At 39.0% G+C, this 11,642-nt stretch overlaps 2 protein-coding genes across 2 annotated transcripts; one reads left to right on the top strand and one right to left on the bottom strand.

Annotated features, from left to right (window-relative positions):
• The first annotated feature begins 3,794 nt into the window (after nucleotides 1-3,794).
• On the top strand, nucleotides 3,795-7,934 carry rpp25l (ribonuclease P/MRP 25 subunit-like). Its single transcript, XM_088998580.1, has 2 exons — nucleotides 3,795-3,896; nucleotides 5,530-7,934. The coding sequence occupies exon 2, from the start codon at nucleotides 5,530-5,532 to the stop codon at nucleotides 6,139-6,141; it is 612 nt and encodes a 203-aa protein (XP_088854706.1). The 5' UTR covers nucleotides 3,795-3,896; the 3' UTR covers nucleotides 6,142-7,934.
• A 1,228-nt stretch (nucleotides 7,935-9,162) lies between these two features.
• Nucleotides 9,163-10,913, bottom strand: LOC148896926 (transcription factor HES-2-like). Its single transcript, XM_088999016.1, has 3 exons — nucleotides 10,430-10,913; nucleotides 10,237-10,323; nucleotides 9,163-9,611 (listed from the first exon to the last, which is right to left on the bottom strand). Exons 1-3 carry the CDS (start codon nucleotides 10,472-10,474, stop codon nucleotides 9,279-9,281), a joined length of 465 nt encoding a protein of 154 aa, XP_088855142.1. The 5' UTR covers nucleotides 10,475-10,913; the 3' UTR covers nucleotides 9,163-9,278.
• Between the last annotated feature and the right edge of the window lie 729 nt (nucleotides 10,914-11,642).

The raw sequence follows: 11,642 nt of genomic DNA on the forward strand, positions 1-11,642 counted from the left end.
GCCATTCCCAAATTTATTTGTTTGGCTTTTGTTTTTTCATGCTTGGGTGCTGATAAAGCGCTGGCCTTGGCCTTTGGATTTTTTTTTTTTCCGTTCCACAAAGGGGCAGCTTTTCCCTTTTTTCCATGTTAGCGCTTTGTTCAACCTTCAGCTTTGTTAAGGCACTATATAAACCAATATGTATGTATTGCATTGTATTGTGTTCATCCGCCCCCATTTCACGCTTTTATAACTCCAGATCCGTGTAATTTAGGAATTAACTCTTTTTTTTTCTGATGAAAGAAGAGAGTCTAACACTGTATTGACTGTTTAGGTCATCCTAAAACTCAATATTCTATGGGTCCTGGAATTCAAGTGACAATGACAAAACCCCTGGCACTGGAATGCATGCATTTTTGCACGTCTGGCAGTGAATGAGTTAAAATCTGGAGGCAAGTTGTTGAGGATTTGTCCAAGTTGTTGGCGGTGCCAACAAGCCGTCTCGCTCTAAGATTAGATCCAGCTCTGCACTTAGAAGTCGCTAAATCCCATCTTCACATTCCAAAGGGAAAAAAAAAACTTGCAGTGACGGAACCATTTTTCAATGCGATGTGATCATAAATCAGTCAAAGAGAACAAAGAGGAAGATATTATTTTTCAAATGTCTTCAATTTGTTTTATTGTCATGTCGCAGGCCGCTTAAAATTGATTGTGGGCCACACATGGCCCTCGTGCTGTAGTTTGGACACCAATGAGCCACACAATAACTACTGTAAATTCTTGACATACGTGCTTCCAATTGTGGAATAGAAGTTCCAAGTATGAGTCCTCTAATCCACCCCAAATGGCGGATTCAAATCAAAATGGCCGACATAGTGTTAACATTTTCACTCATGGATCCTTAAGGCCTTTTTTTTTCGCATCCTGCTATGTCCACCTAATTTCATATACATCTGTGAAACTAGTTTGAGGGCTGTTTTTTTTTTTAACTTTCCAAAGACACCATTACAGGACAACCGATGCCTCCGGACAAGTTGTGTCCATAATTTGTAATATGACTTCAAATGACTTCTACTGAGCATATTTTACAAAGATTCCACGGGATATAGCTATATTTTACGCTTTAAGACTCGTGCTGAATATACTGACGGAATATTCTGTACAATTTCTTTTGCAAACGTCTTTAAAGTCAAGGTTCTTTCTATTACAAAAAAAAAACCTTCCTCCAAACCAGGTGGTTTATAAAAAAGTCAACACACCCGTTTTCAATTAGCAGTTTTTTTTCATATTTAGGGAAACAAAATTACATGGAGTGAAATAATTTCCATTTGTGATCTCCACTTAAAGGACAACCGACGCCTCGGGACAAGTTGTGTCTATAATTTGTAAAATCACTTCAAATGACTTCTACTGAGAGTATTTTATCAATATTCCACCGCATATAGTTAGATTTTACGTTTTAAGACGCGTGCTAAATATTCAGGAAGTCTTGTTTTTGAGTTGGTGATGATTCCTGACGTTACGTCACGTCTGGAACGCCCCTGACCGAGAAAGCGACACACAATGCATTTTGGGTACTTTTTTTCGTCTGAAAACTTTGTGTTGATGGTGAAATTAGATGGAAAAATAATGTGATGGTGAATCGTTGTGTGTTGCACCAAAACTACTATTTGATACTAGTTGACACAAATTCCCAGCAGACAAATCAGCCCATTTCCAACGGAGCTTGGACGCCATCTTGCGCATTTTTTGGGACGCTACATTAGAGTCCTGACGGCTCGAATTGATACGGGAGGACTTCTTTAATCGATTGCAAACATTTATGCTTTCCTCTTCAGAACTATTTGAATCATATTCATAACTGAATGAGTAACAAGAAAACATCTCCGAATCCGAAGCCATTGTTTTGATTCTAGAGCAAGGCAAGACGCCCTGGCGTGACGTCACGAACAGGGGGGCGGGACTTTCTGAAACTCAGCATCTCTGATGTCATTTTGAAGTAGTTTTGGGACACTTTAAGTCATTTTTATTGGTGTTTTGCATTTCACTAGAAATATCAGCCTGCGTGTTTTGGGCATTTTAGATGCTATAAAACATTTTTTTATGTCAGTTAGGAAACATAAAAATGGTGTCGGTTGTCCTTTAAGGGAATTTGTCCAAAGTAGCTGCATTAAACCAAAATGGCTGACTTCCTGTTTAATTTAACACATGGCTGCCTATGACATTCTCATAAGTGCAATTATGATAGATTCCATGTTAAATAGTGATTGTTTTTAACTCTCTGGGGGGCACTCATGACTGATTTTGGAGGGGGGGGGGGTTATGTTGGAAAACCCCTAAACTACCAACTGTACATTTTCACTAGGATACGTATGTTTACAAAAAGTCCCCCCCCAAAAAAAAAAAAAAAAAAAAAAAAAAATGTTAAGACCCTGCATCCCCACCTCAAACGACCATTCACTTATTCAATCACTGATCTGCCGAAGGAATAATAAACACAATGATTACAAGACGTGCGGGGGGGGGGTTTCTCAGAGCCAGTACTAAACTATTGAAGTTGCCGCCAGCAGTGCTAAACAGTTCCTCGTATTCTCACGCTCGTCAGGGTGAACGTTGTCATTTATACAATGTTCAAATTTGGTAGCACTCGCACAAAATATGACGACTTTGTCCTGGAAGGACCTCTGGAAACGGATAAATGGATGATTCAAAGCACAGTGATAATGGTTTTGGTTTCATTGTTTGAGTTTGATGGGGATGGCAAAAAAACGGAAAATCAAACGCCTGCTTCAAATTAAATTTGCAGACTTTCTGTGTCTTTTGGGGAGACTGTTTCTGAATGATTTTTTTTTTGTTCTTGACATATGGTCCACATTTTATGTTGCTCAAGTTTGACTGAATTTTAGGACAGAATTTTAAAATCCTTTAGAACCAATTTTTAGAATTTATATCTGCAAATGTTTTCAGAGGTTAAGTTATTTAGTTAGTTTTTATGTCGTTTATTTACTTGTTTATGTATCTGTTTATTTATTTTCTTTTTGTTTATATATAATTTTTTTATTGATTCGTTTATTTGTGTATTTATTTACATATTTATTTACTTGTTTATTTGTTTATGCATTTACGTATGTATTTGTGTATTATTTATTTATTTATTTATTTTAATAATAATATTTGATTTATAAGCGCCTTTCAAAACTCTTAAGGTCACTTTACAGTCACAGGATCAGTTTTTCTGTGGGAGAGCAGCGGCAGCCACACGCGCCAGCATTCACTCAACCCGGGAGTAACTCGGATAGAAAGCTAGCTAGCTAAGAGATAGCTAGCCCGGCCTTTTATTTATTTATTTATTTATTTATTTATTTATTTATTTATTTGGGGAGGATCAGTGAGTTTACAAATTAGCCTCTCGATGGCATTTCACACTTTAAGGCTTAGAGTGTGAAATGCCATCGAGAGTCTAAGCTATTATTAAGAGAATTTATTTCTATTCGAGGAAATTATATGGTTTGGTCTACAATCGTGTTTAAAAATTGCCCATTTCATTCTGTTTTATATCACCATTTTACCAAACATTTGAAGTGGGGTTGAAATGTTAACATTTTGACGTCTTATTTGGATAACTGCAAGCAAGAATATTTAAAGAACAGGCGCGAGAAGTAAAGATGAAATGGTGGTTTTACTGAACTTGTGTACATAAACGTTAATCGCAAAAACAACACGTACCAGTCACGATTTGGGCGTTTTTATCTACATCAACTTTCATTCAGTCACTCAGACTCAAGGACAAAGCCACGCCCCTACAAACTACGTCAACGAGAAGCAGTTTGAGACACTCAGCTTTGCTTTACGGCAACATGAAAAACATACCAAACATGTGAAGGAAAAGAAGAAAAGAAACGAAAATAACATTCCAAGTAAGTCAAAGTTTCACATTCAACGCGAGCAGGCAAAATGTACTGTTTCTTGCGAGCGTGTGTGTGATATTACTTTTTTGGCAGTCGCGAGTGTAATTAGAAGTGACCCCGGTTGCGAAAACTAGCATAGCCTCCCGCGTTGGTTGTTTTGTAACTAATAAAGGGACGTTGTAAATTACTTAGTTACACGTCTATGCAAAAAAAATAGCGTATAATGTAGCTTTTTGTTCATTTTGGCTATCTACTCCCGAAATCTAAAACTTTTGCCATCTTCGTCATGTGTCAACAATAGAATCTAAGAACGAAAGAATCTATGATGCCACCACATGTACCTTCGTGTAACCATTATATTGTACCATAATAGTGGCACGGTGAACTAATGTCACACATGGCATTGAGTTTTACACAGTTAACACAATATGAATTTCTTAACCTATATTCTTATCGGTTACAATTCGACGTGGCAAAATTAAAATTAAAAAACACTTCATCAGTTATCGCATTGAGATTGTTTTTTAATTGAAATATATGGACTGTAATTGTGAACCTCTCGTGACCACACCTAGAATATAAGTGACACCGCCCAACTGTTACCTCCAATTTGAACTGCAAGAAGTGCCCTTTGACATCATTTTTAATCAAGAAGACCCAGCGATGATGTATGATATGTAAGCTTTCCTGAATGGCTGAACACTGCCTCATTCTTTTTTCCACCAAACCAGTTTTAATCATATTATATTTAAACTAGCGTTGTCACATTGAACATATTTTTACACGCAATATTGACTTGACTTTAAAGTACAACGGACACCCTTTTTTGTTTTCTACCTGACAACAGATGAACGTTTTATAGCATCTAAAATACCCAAAACACGCAGGCTGATATTTTTAGTCAAATTCAAAACACCAATAAAAATGACTTTAACTGTCCCAAAACTGCTTCAAAATGCACTCGGAAATGTTGAGTTTCAGAAGGTCCTGCCCCCTGGTTCGTGACGTCACGCCAGGATACTCCAGACACAAAACAATGGCTTCAGAGAGTTCAGATTTGGAGAAGATGCTTTCTTGTTACTCATCCAGTTATGAATATAATTCAAATAGTTCTGAAGAGGAAAGCATAAATGTTTGCAATCGATTAAAGAAGTCCTTCCGTATCAATTCTCCAATGTAGCGTCCCAGAAAATGCACAAGATGGCGCACAAGCTCCGTTGGAAATGGGCTGATTTGTCTGCTGAGAATTTGTGTCCAAATGGTGTTACCGCAATTGGTAGTGTTGGTGCGACACACAACGATTCACCATTGCATTATTTATGTGTTTTTCCTTCTAATTTCGCCATCAACGCGATGTTTTCAGACCGAACAAAGTACGCAAAATGCATTGTGTGTCGCTTTCTCGGTCAGGGGCGTTCCAGACGTGACGTTACGTCAGGCGTCGTCATCGACTCGAAAACAAGACTTCCTGAATATTCAGCACACGTCTTAAAACGTAAAATATAGCTATATGCGGTGGAATCTTTGTAAAATGCGCTCAGTAGAAGTCATTTGAAGTGATATTACAAATTATGGACACAACTTGTCCGGAGGCGACGGCTGTCCTTTTAACTAAAATTGAATCCTTATTTTGTGTTTGCAGATGGAGAATTACAGTAAAGCTCGCAGCACAGAGCAGCCATCCGTGTGTCCGTTCACCCTTATCCCTGGCACGCCGCAGGTGCGCGTCAAAGATGGCAGCAAAATCCGCAACCTTCTCCGCTACGCCTTTAATCGCATCGAGGCCAAGCCGCAGGTAGACAAAGACGGCGACGGGGCGGACGGCCAAGTCAACGAAGATCCGCCCAGTCGTCCCCTCTGCCGCCAGCTGGTGTTCACGGCCAGCGGCAAAAGCGTGTCAAAAGCCATAACTTGCGCCGAGGTGGTTAAACGACGCATGGGCGGTCTCCATCAATTGACCTCGCTGGCCAGCACCACGCTGACTGACGTGTGGGAGCCTTTGGAGGTGGCCGTCGGACTGGATAGCATCACCGTTAGCAGGAAGCTACCCGTCATCTGGATTCTCCTTTCCAAAGACCCTCTGGATCACAGCCTGCCTGGGTACCAGGCGCCCGGACGCTGCGACAACCTGTGGACTCGCGATGATAAGGAGGAAGTGGGAGCAACCAAGAGGAAAAGGGGCGGAGGCGGCGCTAGAGGAAGGGGCGGAGGGCGCAACACGGGACGTTTTCGAGACTCTAAAGCATCCATCTGATAAATAAAAAAGGAGTTAGTGTGTTTAGAATACGATTGCAAAAGGGTGGAAAGTTTTTATAGCAAGTTAAGTTGAGGAATTTTGGGGCAGCAAATGCAGTGGCGCCATGACTTACGAGTCCCGCAACAGTATGTGTTTTTCAACTTATGAACTCCAGTTTACTTTTTTGTTTGACAGCGATACCTCGGTTTACGAACCCCTTGGCTTATGAACTTTTTGGTTTATGAACGTTGCATTTATGAAAATTTTACCTTGGCATACAAACTATTTTTCGGGATACACACGGAGCTGCCACAATGAGTGATGTGTCGTTCGTGAATGAGCCTGTTCTCCTAAAAGAAAATGGCAGCCGGCTAGTTTTGGTCCTCTATTCCCCACCCCTAGTCTTCGGTTAAAGCCACGTGATTGGTCAAGAACACAGCAGTGAGGGGAGGTGATTTAAACATTAAAAAGACAGGCAGACGACTGCGAGAGAGTGACAAAATGGATAGGAAACAGTGAAATTTGGACTCATTTCAACTTTGATAGTTCAAAGACAGTGTAGACTGCAAGGTTAAAATTTCCATCAATCCGGCTCCACAAATAAGTACGCAGCAGTGAGGGTAGGTGGTTTAAACATTAAAGAGACAGGCAGATGACAGTGAGAGTTTCAACTTTGATAGTTCAAAGGCAGAGTGTAGACTGCAAGGTTAAAATTCCCATCAACCAGGCTCCACAAATAACCCGCACAAGCCATCTGTACACTTGATGCAAAAAAGCTATCAACCCAGCTGAACAGATCACAATTGACGAAGAACTAGATACAATTATCACAGAGAAAGCACCTACAAGGGATCATTCCTCAAGATGGTGAAAGAAGAAGGTTACGTTCCTCATCAAGTGTTTAATGCTGATGAAACCGGCCACTCCATTCCATCAAGCCACCAACGACCATCACAAAGGTAAATAAAATGACTTTATTATACAGCACAGTTTATTTCTTTAATTATAATACCCGAGCACATTTATTATACATAAAATAATGTACATTTTGTGTCTTTTTAAGGCTTAGAAAATTATGTTTTATGGGGACCCGGGAACGGATTATTCTCATCTCAATGGTTTCTTATGGGAAATTAGTTTTTGGGATACACACTTCGCCTTACACACTCTTGTCTGGGAACCAATTAAGTTCGTAAACCAAGGTATCACTATTTTTCTTTTGTTGGAAAGCCAACATTTATGAGCTTCAGACACTCCACGGCAGCATTGATCTTAATCAACTCAAAAATCTTTATATTTCTATTTGGCCCAACTAATCTATGACTCACATTGCTTTGCAGAATATAAATTCTGTGTGTTTTTAATCGACCACGTCGGTCGGCCATTTTGCCACTTGCTGTCAACTAAAAATGTCACTGTTGCTCAGGTCACAGGAAATGAACAATTGAAGGCTCAGTTTGCAAAAGTCACATGACTACAAAAACAGATTAAAGCAACAACAAAAATGGTGGATTTTGGTGATTATGTCATATCCCTCAAATGCTATGCTAATTGGAATATACCGTTGACACCATTGGTGCCATATAGAATATAACATTGTTGAGAATTCCTTTATGTAATTGTACATTATTTGTACAACTCCCTAGTATGAGACAAAATTATCAAATACAGTTACGTTTATGCAGTTATTTTTTGTGTCGCCTCCATCAAATTTCAACTTAATTATTTGCTTAAAACTCGAGTTTATCCGCATTGAATGTCTTATTTTTTTTCAGTTTATTCACTAAAATATAGATTGTACTTTTCGGTTGTTTTGCAAATCGTATTTTTTCATTTCATTTACGGCAGATTGGAGTTGTGTACTGTACAACTACTGTTACGTAGCGCGGACTCCCTCTAGTGGTATATGAAAGTACCTACAATATTCAGAAAATCTTCATAATAATACATTTCATTTACTAGCGCCTTTCAAAGCTCTCAAGGACACTTTACAGTCACATGATATTTTTTCTGCGGGTGAGCAGCGGCAGCCAGACGCGCCAGTGTTCACTCATCCCGGAAGTAATACACTTCAAACTAATGTCCGAGTCCCAGCTTCTTTAAAAATAATACGAAAGCAAATACAGCGCAATAAACGTGTTAAGCCCACTTGAGTATAAGTAATATGTAAGGAAATTTAGTAAATAAACATTTAAAGTCAGTTCTGGAATAAAATTAAATGTGTCAAAATTAGCATTACATGCACTGTCTTGCCATTGATTGGGACAACAAATCAAAATACAATACAGTATGTACATATTTATTTAGCACTTCTAAACTGTGCAAACATTCACGAACGGTGTACGTAATTTAAATTTTATATGGTTAAATGTCTGTCGAAAGTGCTGAAAAAATTTCTTGTGTCCAACGTGTAAATACATTCCTAGTTTTTTCTTTTTTTCCGCAATTTCGTCTGACGTCAAACCAATCAATTTTATTGACTCGTGGGAGTCAAACACGGCGTGTTTACGAGCTGTTAAATGTCATTTCCAAGTGTGAGGAGCGAGGGGACATTTCCCACCTTCACGCAAACACTCGTGTCCATGGTTGAAGTGCAAACGAGGATAGCACGAAAGTGCGAAGAGGAGTAAGCTTTTTTTGTAAAACGTTTGATCGCCGCTGCCGCATTTTCGCTTCGTTATCATCTCAATATGTATATTATTTTACATTTTACTGTATTATTGAAACAAATAACGAATTTAGAAACGCGTGGTGGAATTTTCATCCATTTATAAGACTGAGTAAATTACCCTAAACAAACAATAAGGTGAAACAACCCAGGTTTTGGCACGTGTCAGCACTTTCGACACGAAACGGAAACTTTTTCCATAATTGTGTATAACATTTTTTTGTTTTATTAGATTAAATTAAAAAAAATAACATTTTATGAAATGATCAGTTTGAGTCTATTTCACACCAGTAAAAAATAGAACTACAACATGACAAGGTTTTTTTTTGCCCCATTTTGTTTATTTACACACGACATTTAAATAAATTAAAGGTGCAAACATGCGTTGAAAAACATCATCACAGTCGATTTCGGTCCTGAATAAAATGACAGTAAATATGGAGTTGGACATTCTATTGCACTGACATTGTCCCCCTCGTGTTGGAAATCAGGTCCAGGGTCTCCACAAGCTCCCCGCCATGATGGGTCTCTTTTGGGGCGTCGTGTTGCGAACGACGTTCCAGGAAGAACCCCCGAGAACCGGGGGGAAGGCAGCGGGGCACGAAGATGAAGAAAAAGAGGAGGGGGAGGAGGAGTCAGCGTGGGTCACACCATCGCCCTCGAATCGGAGGAAGTGGGCAGCCCTCTGCAGGCAGGAGGAAAACCCATGATGGTAGGAGTGCGGCACCTGCTTCGTATGCCCTTTGTTGGCGTGTTGCTGCAAGAACATGACCGTGTGCTCCAGGATCTCTGCTTTCTCCAACCTGCGCCCACCAGCTAGCTGTTAAAAACACCAGGCAGTAGCACACACAGACACACACCGCACATGCATTTAAACGGATTTTAGACCTCGCTTCTTAGTTGACAAATACTTCCGCTTTGTACTACAAAGTTAGTTTTGATGTTGACAGCTCAACTTTTAAGACCATCTGAAAAAATATTTGGCTATCCAGGTTAGCGAGTCGAACACGTGTACTACATCAGAAGTGTGTTATGATGGATTATTTCGGTGATTCTCTTGCTTACCACTAGAGGGACACATATACCACGGTTTGTGATCCCAAAAAATAGACACGGAGAATACAATACGTAAATGCAAACTTGAATAAATCAAAATGAAAAACAAATCACCCAAATAATAAACAAATACAAAAAATCACAACCGTTTTACAAAAGTTACAATTTTACAGCAATTATCAAAAAAATACAGAAAAACAGTGCTAAAAAAAAATACATGAAAAAATGAAACCGAATGGAGGTGTTTTTGTTTGTTTGTTTCTTCGTTTGTTTGTGTGTGTAGACTAATCTTGTAGGGGTTTAAACCTTTAAAGTGGTTTTACCTTCAATTTTCAGGTAGATATAATCTTTACCTCATACAAAAAGTCTCATATAAGCGGCATATTTACTTGTGGTGTAAGCAAAAGAGTTTTGAGGTTCTCCAAGCTTCTATTTATTCTTTCTCGTCGTCGTCTTTCCACCAGAGGTTTTAAATTCTGTGGAAGACAAACAGTATCAACATTTTTAGGAAGATGATTAATTCTATTCCCTTATAGCTCCATGCTCCGATCATTATCCGATGATAATAAATAAAACACGTACCTTCCTGTCTGTGTTTGCATGCTGACAATGCTGAGACATCTTCATGACTCAAGTCCACCAAATGTCAAAGTTGAATGTGGACCCTAAAGAACTCACTTGACCTATAAAAACTCACCACAAGCTCCACCCACTCACTCTCCTTTCGAATCGGATTGTGCGACACACAAAAAAAACGCCACGTTCGTTTAGAAAAAGGAGACACTTCACATATTTGTGTGCCATTTTTCGAACGTTTTTTCCCAACAGAAGTTGTTGAACAGCATGTTGGTTAGAATTTCTGAATCGTAATTAAATTAGTATAAACGTTCCGATCCCAATTCAGATTCGTCTGCCGTAATGCAAGTGTGCCTGTCATCCATCTTCTAATAGGCGTCGTGTTTATTCATATATAACACTTTTTGTCGCATGTGCCGACATGACACTTAAAATCCATGGGCACGTGGACATAATGCACAGACCCCCACGCGACCCCCAGACGTGAGAACAGCTCGTGTACGTGAGGGGTGGTGGGGGTGTGTGTGTGTGTGTGGGGGGGGAGGGGGGGTTGGCATAAAACATCCGGATATGGCCTCACACTTTCTGTGTGAAAACATACTTCAAAGAGGAATGTCGCGACAAGTGAAGCTTTGCGTGAAACTTTTTTTGCTGCTCACCAAATTCAACCATAAACGACACTTCAATGACTGTTATTGTGTTATTTCTTTTCACGTCTTGGAAGACATATGGTTGCCTTTTGCGGATGTGTGGATTCGTGTAATGGCGTCAAATTTCTGGGACTCAGCTATTCAGACATTTTTTATTTAAATTTTAATGTTTACAAAAAATAATAAGGAACAACTATGTGTTTCATTTAAAGTTTCGGTTTTTTAAAATGTTGATAAAACCACATAATTCAAGCGAAAATGCCCTGATGTTCGTGAATAAATTCAACCGAAAGTGTAAACACGTACACACAGATACATATACGTGAATACTGGACACATTTTCTACACGAGAGTAGAGAACATCTATTCTGACATTTAAAAAATGATTTTAACTTTTACAAAAAAAAAATAATGCACATCTACGTGTTTCATTAATGTGTCATGTTTTTAAATGTTGATAAAAACCATACAATTCAAGTGAGAATGGTTGCTTTCGTGAATGAATTCAACCGAAAGTGTAAAGACATCCACACAAATACATATCGTACGTGAATACACTTATTCGGACA

Source organism: Hippocampus bargibanti, linkage group LG06, assembly GCF_051943395.1.
Source record: "Hippocampus bargibanti isolate YZ-2025 linkage group LG06, ASM5194339v1, whole genome shotgun sequence".
NCBI classification, from domain to species: domain Eukaryota; kingdom Metazoa; phylum Chordata; class Actinopteri; order Syngnathiformes; family Syngnathidae; genus Hippocampus; species Hippocampus bargibanti.

What these genes read in the sequence shown, in the direction of transcription:
- LOC148896926 (XM_088999016.1), bottom strand. Translation starts at nt 10,474, where the DNA reads ATGAAGATGTCTCAGCATTGTCAGCATGCAAACACAGACAGGAAG. An exon ending in ATGCAAACACAGACAGGAAG is followed by an intron (nt 10,324 to 10,429) that starts GTACGTGTTTTA and finishes TGTCTTCCACAG; the next exon opens with AATTTAAAACCTCTGGTGGA. An exon ending in CTCTTTTGCTTACACCACAA is followed by an intron (nt 9,612 to 10,236) that starts GTAAATATGCCG and finishes TGTTTTTAACAG; the next exon opens with CTAGCTGGTGGGCGCAGGTT.
- rpp25l (XM_088998580.1), top strand. Translation starts at nt 5,530, where the DNA reads ATGGAGAATTACAGTAAAGCTCGCAGCACAGAGCAGCCATCCGTGTGT.